The sequence below is a fragment of the Hylobates moloch genome, unplaced genomic scaffold (genome assembly GCF_009828535.3).
Source record: "Hylobates moloch isolate HMO894 unplaced genomic scaffold, HMol_V3 SCAFFOLD_6, whole genome shotgun sequence".
Classification (NCBI taxonomy): Eukaryota; Metazoa; Chordata; class Mammalia; order Primates; family Hylobatidae; genus Hylobates; species Hylobates moloch.
Window position 1 is genome coordinate 116,462,194 of NW_026652281.1, and position 7,691 is coordinate 116,469,884.

The window sequence follows — 7,691 nt, forward strand, 5'->3', positions numbered from 1 at the left end:
GAGAAGGCAGAGGCTGGGGAATACAGCCAGAGAACAGGAAAGCGGCGGCCATTTTATTTTTCCCTGGGATGCTGGTGGCTGCGGGCCTGACGCGTCCCTGAGGCTTTCTTATGCTTCTGGTCCAGCACCTGGGCCATGTAGCTCTCCTGCTGCCTCTGGATCCGGAAGTCAGACATATGATTCCTGCAACGGAGCCAGCTGGTGGTGGGCTGTGGACAGCCGAGGGTAGGTAGGGGCCAGAGGTCTGGCTCCCCAGTGTCATCAACAATCCCCAGCCGGGCCCAGACCCCTCACCTGAAGATCTGTTTCTGCTGGCTGATAACTTGCTGCAACTCTTTAATCTTATTCTCTTTGCCATTAAGTATATCTTCTTGCTTTATAATGTGAGACTCAATCTCTGTGTGGGAGAGAGGCAGGGAGGAGGGGTGGTTCCCATCCCAGGGCTCCTTCCTGAGATAAGGCATTCCCTCATGGGGCTTTTCAGAGCTTGGCTCCCCACCCAGGAGTTCTCTATGAAGAACTGCTAATATCTTAGTATGAATGAGTTTATTATGCAGTCTTGGGGGAGTGCAGTGTTTGAAGATTGTTGTCAATGACTTCACAAGTCTATTCTGGACCAGAGGACCCACATGAGGGCAGGAGAAGGTCCTTGGAGACAGGTGGGCAGTCCTGCCCAAAGGCTGGAAGATGAATGGCGCCTGCCCTCAACTCCTGCAGGTCTTTACAGATGTTGCCTCCTTCGAGCAACTCTCCCTCATCTAAAAATTACATTTCCCAGTACTTCCTATTCCCTCTTCCTGCTTTCTTTTTCTTTCTTTTTTTTTTTTTGTTTTTGAGACTGAGTCTTGCTCTGTGGCCAGGCTGGAGTGCAGTGGCATCATCTTGGCTCACTGCAACCTCCACCTCCTGAGTTCAAGCAATTCTCCTGCCTCAGCCTCTCAAGTAGCTGGGATTACAGGCGTGCACCACCATGCCCGGCTAATTTTTGTATTTTTAGTAGAGATGGGGTTTCACCATGTTGGCCAGGCTGGTCTCGAACTTCTGACCTCAGGTGATCCGCCCACCTCAGCCTCCCAAAATGCTGGGATTACAGGCGTGAGCCACCATGCCCAACATCCTGCTTTATTTTTCTTAACACTTTTACCTAACATACCATATACTTTACTCATCTGTCTTCTCCGCTACTGGGATGTAAGGTCCACAGTGACAAGGATATTTGTTTTATTCATGGCTTTATCCCTAAGGCCTAAAACACTACCTGGCACATAGTAGGTATACAAACAGCATATTTGCAGACCGAATGAATGGGATGTCCCTGGGGGTTTAGGACTCAGAAAAAAGACCTAGTTCAGTCATCCCCGTCCAACAAAACTTCCCGAAGGCTGGCTGGATGCCCAGCCTTGTGCTAGGGCTTCAGGGGTGGTGGGAAAAGACGGGAGTTGCCTCGATTTTCAGACCTGTTTCCTCGTTTCAAAGATGGGGAAAGAGACAGCCCTATCCCACAGTGGTGTGGGGAAGACCCGGTGAGATAGTGGTGGCAAAGCCTACCCCCAAATTAATCGTACATTTGAGGCAAAGATGACTTTCTGAGGCAGGAGGATGGCTTGAGCCCATGAGTAAGAGACCAGTCTGGGCAACATAGTGAGACCTCGCCTCTACAAAACTAAAAAAAAACAACACAAAAAAAACTAGTTGGGCATGGTGGTGGAACGCGTCTACGTCCTGGCTACTTGCTGAGGCAAGAGGATCACTTGAGCTCAGGAGTTGGGGCCTGCAATGAGCTATGACTGTGCCCCTGCACTCCAGCCTGGGTGACAGAGCAAGACCCTGTCTCTAAATAATAAATAAATAAATAAATAAATAAATAATTTTTCTGTGTTGGATCAAAATCCAAGGAGGCTGTAGGGATCTGGAGGTGCTTCATTTACACAACTGCCCCACATGGCACCCTGGAAAATTCTGATTCCTACAGAAAGAAAATCCTACTGTCTTCAAAGGTTGGACAAGGGGCCGGGCACAGTGGCTCATGCCTGTAATCCCAGCACTTTGGGAGGCCAAGGCGGGTGGATCACCTGACGCCAGGAGTTTGAGACCAGCCTGGCCAACATGGTGAAACCCTGTCTCTACTAAAAATACAAAAATTAGCCGGGTGTGGTGGCACATGCCTGTAATCCCAACTACTTTGGAGGCTGAGGCAGAAGAATTGCTTGAACCCAGGAGACGGAGGTTGTGGTGAGCCAAGATTGTGCCATTGCACTTCAGCCTGGGTGACAGAGCGAGACTCCGCTTAAAAAAAAAAAAAAAAAGGCCAGGCGCGGTGGCTCACGCCTGTAATCCCAGCACTTTGGGAGGCCAAGGTGGGTGGATCACAAAGTCAGGAGATCGAGACCATCCTGGCTAACACGGTGAAACCCTGTCTCTACTAAAAATACAAAAAATTAGCCAGGCATGGTGGTGGGCACCTATAGTCCCAGCTGCCTGGGAGGCTGAGGCAGGAGAATGGCGTGAACCTGAGAGGCAGAGCTTGCAGTGAGCCAAGATCTTGACACTGCACTCCAGCCTGGGCGGCAGAGCAAGGCTCCATCTCAAAAAAAAAAAAAAAAAAAGGTTGGACAAGGATTAACTAGAACATAAACTCCGAAAATACAAAAATGTCTAAGCATTTAAGATTTCAAAAGAGAAGACCTGGTAAAAAGTGAAGGCATAGCATGGAAAAGAGGAGAGACAGGTGAAGGGAGAGAATGAAGACATGAGTTCACCGGGTCATGGGACGAGGACTGTTGAACCTCCTTCCCAGGCATCCAGCTAAGTGGGATTAATTACTTGTGAAGTTCGTTTGGGAAAAAGAATTAGAAATTTGTGTGACTCCTTGAAAATAAAAGCCTGTGGCACCTGATGATGAGAGAATGGTTAGAAAATCCCTTTGAGAGTAAAGAACTATGTAAGTGTAAAAACCAAACTGAAACCACACAAGGGAAGTTTGTAGGGGTGGGGTGGGGTGGGAGGCACTGGCCAGGGTGAGGTTCACATCACCAGACTGGCTTAGGAGGGCTTGTGTCCCACAGGAGGGATTTAGAATATTCTGGGGGAGGCAGCCAGGACCTGTCCCCATGACACACACACCTTCCAACAAGCAGATCCAAAGCCCCATGAGCTTGACTAATCTCTGTTGGAAGGAAATGACCTAGGGGAAGGAGGTCTCTGGCCCCACCAGGAAAGAACCCCAGGTTCTTTTCTGGGAAGTAAGGGGATACTCAGGGAGAGGGCAAGACTGAGGGGACCAATGGCCTTGAGCATGGGGGCAGTGACTGCCTATTGGGCCCTGCCATGGCAGGAGCCAGTGACCAAACTACTATGAGACCTGTCAGCCCGCCTGGCCAGATCAAGATGTCAGCCTGCTGGCATCTTCCCAGTGAGAGCACTCACCAGGGGAGAGAGAAGGCTGAATTGGTGAAAGGCAGGGTACTCAAGGCTCCACGTGGGAGCCCCACCAGGAAGAACCTTGAACCTCTTGCGCTTGCGCTCTGGCCTACTGGAGATCTGCTGCAGTGAACAAAGCAGATGTGCCTGGAATTCATACCTACTTTTTTTTTTTTTTTTTTTTTTTTTGAGACAGAGTTTCACTCTTGTTGCCCAGGCTGGAGTGCAATAGCACGATCCCGGCTCATGGCAACCTCCACCCCCTGAGTTCAAGCAATTCTCCTGTCTCAGCCTCCTGAGTAGCTGGTATTACAGGTGCCCGCCACTATGCCCAGGTAATTTTTGGTATTTTTAGTAGAGATGGGGTTTCACCATGTTGGCCAGGCTGGTCTCGAACTCCTGACCTCATGTGATCCGCTTGCCTTGGCCTCCCAAAGTGTTGGGATTACAGGCATGAGCCATCGCGCCCAGCCCATACTTAAACTGGGTAAGGGGAGTTTAGCATTCCGGGAAATGAAAGGGGCTCCTGAGGTGCACGGGCACGTGTAGCTGACTCTGAAGGTGCCCCACAACTTATGGCACCAACTGAGCCAAACAAGTGGCCCACAGGCATCTGCACAAAGCAGAGTTGAAAACTGGCAGCCCACAGATATTTTACTTGGCCTACATGATAGTTTTAAAATTTCAAAATCAACTGCCAACACTAAAAAGTCAGAAAAGCTTCCATTAAAACTTGGTTTTGGCGGGGTGCGGTGGCTCATGCCTGTAATCCCAGCACTTTGGGAAGCTGAGGTGGGGGATCACCTGCGGTCAGGAGTTCGACACCAGCCTGACCAACATGATGAAACCCCATCTCTACTAAAAATACAAAAATTAGCTGGGCGTGGTGGTGCACACCTGTAATCCCAGCTACTTGGGAGGCTGTGGCAGAAGAATCACTTGAACCCAGGAGACGGAGGTTGCAGTGAGCCATGTGCCACTTCACTCCAGCCTAGGCAACAGAGCAAGACTCCATCTCAAAAAAATAAAATAAAACAACTTGGTTTCACTGGGCATAGTGGCTCACACCTGTAGTCCCAGCTACTGGAGAGGTTGAGGTGGGTGAATCACTTGAGCCCAGGCATTTGAGACCAGCCTGGGCAGCATAGTGACACCCAGTCTTAGAAATATAAAAATAACTCTTAGTTTCCATTTTAAAGATCTGGCAATCCTAGCCCCCTGTCACCACATGCACCCTTCCCTATTGAGTCCTGACCCTGAGACTAAGGATCAGGTCCCAAATAGGACAGTGCTTGCCCTGTGTTCCTCTTGTATCAGAGTTAGGAGTAACCCATCAAAAGTGGGAAAACAAAAGGTAGACTAAGAAGGTTGTGTGTTTCAGGAAAAATGGGAGCAAGCCCATTCCTTTATGGCGGTGAAGAATATAGTACACCGACTGCTTCCCTCATTTCCGTGGCCTGCCTGGTCCCTTAAGGCCTTTTCGAAGGTGTGGCCCACCTGGGCCTGCCTGTATCCTCAGCTGGGGACAGGTGTTAGAGTGAAACCCTGCCTTTGACACAGGCACTGGGTGGTTAGGAAAGAGCCCGTTTATATAACCGTGGTGGAGAGCACAGGCCTCCCGCCTACCATTGCACTTGGTGATAAGCTGGTCCTTCTTGCTGGACTCCTGTAGGACTTTGCTGTTGACACTGGAGAGCCTGGGTGGGGAAGATAAGATGGGAGGGTGGGCAGGCTAGCAAGCAGATGCGTCCCCCAAACCCCACACCCCCTACTGAGGCCCACTCACGCTTTTTCAAAGGCCAGCTTCTCTTTCTCCAGCTGCTTGGACAGCACCTCTACCTCTCCGAGGGCAAACTGTAACTTCTCCTCTTCCTTGGCCAGGAGAACCTTGGTTTTGGCATGGGCAGCTTTCTCTTCCTGCACGGGCAGCAGCAGTCACCTCATTACCCTAGGCTGCCTTGGGTCTCCTAGACTCCCTTAACCAGCCCCCCTTCTCAGAGGGACACACAGAAGCCAGAGCACAGGGAGATTCTGGCCACTTTGCTATTGGGGCTGGAAGTTCTCAGAGGCCGACCTTTCTTTTTTCTTTTTTTTTTTAGACAGAGTCTCACTCTGTTGCACAGGCTGGAGTGCAGTGGCATGATCTCAGCTCAGTGCAACCTCTGCCTCCTGGGTTCAAGCAATTCTCCTGTCTCAGCCTCCCAAGTAGCTGGGATTACAGGCGCCTGCCACCACGCATGCTTGGCTAATATATATATATATTTTTTTTTTTTTTTGTATTTTCAGTAGAGACAAGGTTTCACCATGTTGGCCAGGCTGGTCTCGAACTCCTGACCTCAAGTGATTTGCCTGCCTTGGCCTCCCAAAGAGCTGGGATTACAGTTGTGAGCCACCGCACCCATCAGAGGCTTAATGAGCCTGCCTAACCACAGGGGTCCTGGGAAACGGGGGAAGATTAGGAGACTGCAGAGGCCATTACTTACCACCAGCTTCTTCTCCACTGCCTGGAACTCTTCTTTACTGACAAAATTTTCGTCCTGGAGAACCATCTGCAACAGAGCCTGGCTGAGGGAGGGCCTGGGGCTAGAGTAGAAGGGGCGCCCTCTAGGGACCAGGACCAAAACTGGGTAACAGGATGATGCTCGTGGTTCCTAGGATGAGACTGAGGCCTTGGGAAGGGAGAATTCAGTTCCACAGATAAACTGAGACTCAGCTCTAAGTGCTGCCCTCAAGGAGCAGCCAGTCTCATGGAGGAGGCAGTCCACAGCTAGCACTTCTAACATGCTGTGTGCCTTGATGGGGAGACATAAGGGGATCTGGGGCCCAGAGGAGGCCCCAACCCAGCCTGGGGAAGGGTCAGAATCACTTCCGGAGAAGGGGACGTTAGACCTGAGATCTGACTGCTATATAGGGTGGGCCAGAAGAGGGACAGAGAGAAAAGCACTCTGGATGGTGGGGACACACATGCCAAGGTCAGCTGCCAAGAGGAAGACCTGGGTACCTTCAGGGAATCAAAGGCAATTCAGTGCCTAGAGGTCCATACATTTTGTCGAATGAGAGCATTAGGGTAGCAAATAGGACATGTCTCTCTCCTCTTCCCCCCACACTCAACTTCCCAGAAGGGAAGAAATTGTCTAAGAACAACTTAGAATGAGAAATAGATGTGAAGCCAGTTTTATTTCTGAGATGGAGATACATCCCAACCTTCTTATCAAGACAGAAAAACAAAACCAGAAAAACCATGAACTCCAGCTGGCCAGGATTCTATCATGCCCACCCAGGTAATCTGTGACTGCAATGCTTTGCACCCATTAGCTGGGGTTTGATTGAGAAGGCAAAAGCTAAGGCATGTAAAGTTCTTGGAGGCCCCTAAGCTAGCGTTGGCAAGGGCCAAATCTGCGCTTACTGCATTCAATATGGTACTGCCTTTGACTCTGGGGAAGGGTGTCCATAATAGTAGGGATGACAGTTTCTCTGCCTGCACACAAGGGCCTTGGGAACTCTGTGACGTCATCGCCACTGAAAATGGGGAAACTGAGGCTCGGGGACTCTTTTTTTTTTTTTTTTTTTTTTTTGAGACGGAGTCTCGCTCTGTCTCCCAGGCTGGAGTGCACTGGCGCAATCTCGGCTCACTGCAAGCTCCACCTCCTGGGTTCACGCCATTCTCCTGCCTCAGCCTCTCCAAGTAGCTGGGACTACAGGCGCCCGCCACCACGCCCGGCTAATTTTTTTGTATTTTTAGTAGAGACGGGGTTTCACCGTGGTCTCGATCTCCTGACCTCGTGATCCGCCCGCCTCGGCCTCCCAAAGTGCTGGGATTACAAGCGTGAGCCACCGCGCCCGGCCTGGCTCGGGGACTCTCTACCAGCTCTTGCAGCAACCAGGCAAACGGAAGGGAGAATATGGCTTGATTTTAGTTAAAATTCCCTGGTTCAGGAAGGTCCGCCCCTTTTTGGCTCCACCCCCACCGACTGAGCCCGGCCTCCTCCTGATGACGCCATGGGCCATGCGTTCTAGCCACGGTCCCCGCATCGGAACAGGTTCTGGCCCCGCCCCCACCAGTGAGGCATCCGGCCCCGCCTCTCCCCAAGCTCCTCTGGCTGCATACCACGTTCCTCAGCTGGTGTATTAGTTCCTCCTGAGACTCAATCACGTCCCGCAGTTGATCGAAAGCGAGACACACAGACCCTGACCCCGCCTTCGACCACCCGAGGGGCGTCGCCATCTTCCGCCCCGGCCAGCTAGTTGGAAATGGCTGCCTCAACGGTGAT

General features: G+C 51.1%; 1 protein-coding gene across 3 annotated transcripts; it reads right to left on the minus strand.

Annotated features, from left to right (window-relative positions):
* Positions 1 to 21: 21 nt before the first annotated feature.
* On the minus strand, positions 22 to 7,691 carry SPATA24 (spermatogenesis associated 24). 3 transcript variants are annotated; one of them, XM_032158044.2, is made up of 6 exons: positions 7,529 to 7,691; positions 5,904 to 5,969; positions 5,207 to 5,337; positions 5,047 to 5,117; positions 295 to 397; positions 22 to 183 (listed from the first exon to the last, which is right to left on the minus strand). In XM_032158044.2, the coding sequence occupies exons 1-6, from the start codon at positions 7,643 to 7,645 to the stop codon at positions 54 to 56; spliced, it is 618 nt and encodes a 205-aa protein (XP_032013935.1). In that variant the 5' UTR covers positions 7,646 to 7,691; the 3' UTR covers positions 22 to 53. The 3 variants fall into 3 exon arrangements, with proteins under 3 accessions (XP_032013935.1, XP_058297245.1, XP_058297244.1); XM_058441262.1 differs by having other exon boundaries at positions 5,904 to 5,985; positions 7,529 to 7,646; XM_058441261.1 differs by having other exon boundaries at positions 5,904 to 6,003; positions 7,529 to 7,636.

Bases quoted from the DNA above. Each gene is read 5' to 3' on its own strand.
- SPATA24 (XM_032158044.2), bottom strand. From the start codon at position 7,645: ATGGCGACGCCCCTCGGGTGGTCGAAGGCGGGGTCAGGGTCTGTGTGT. The intron at 5,970-7,528 runs GTATGCAGCCAG...GCTCTGTTGCAG, and splicing joins TACACCAGCTGAGGAACGTG to ATGGTTCTCCAGGACGAAAA. The intron at 184-294 runs GTGAGGGGTCTG...GCTCCGTTGCAG, and splicing joins CAGCAGAAACAGATCTTCAG to GAATCATATGTCTGACTTCC.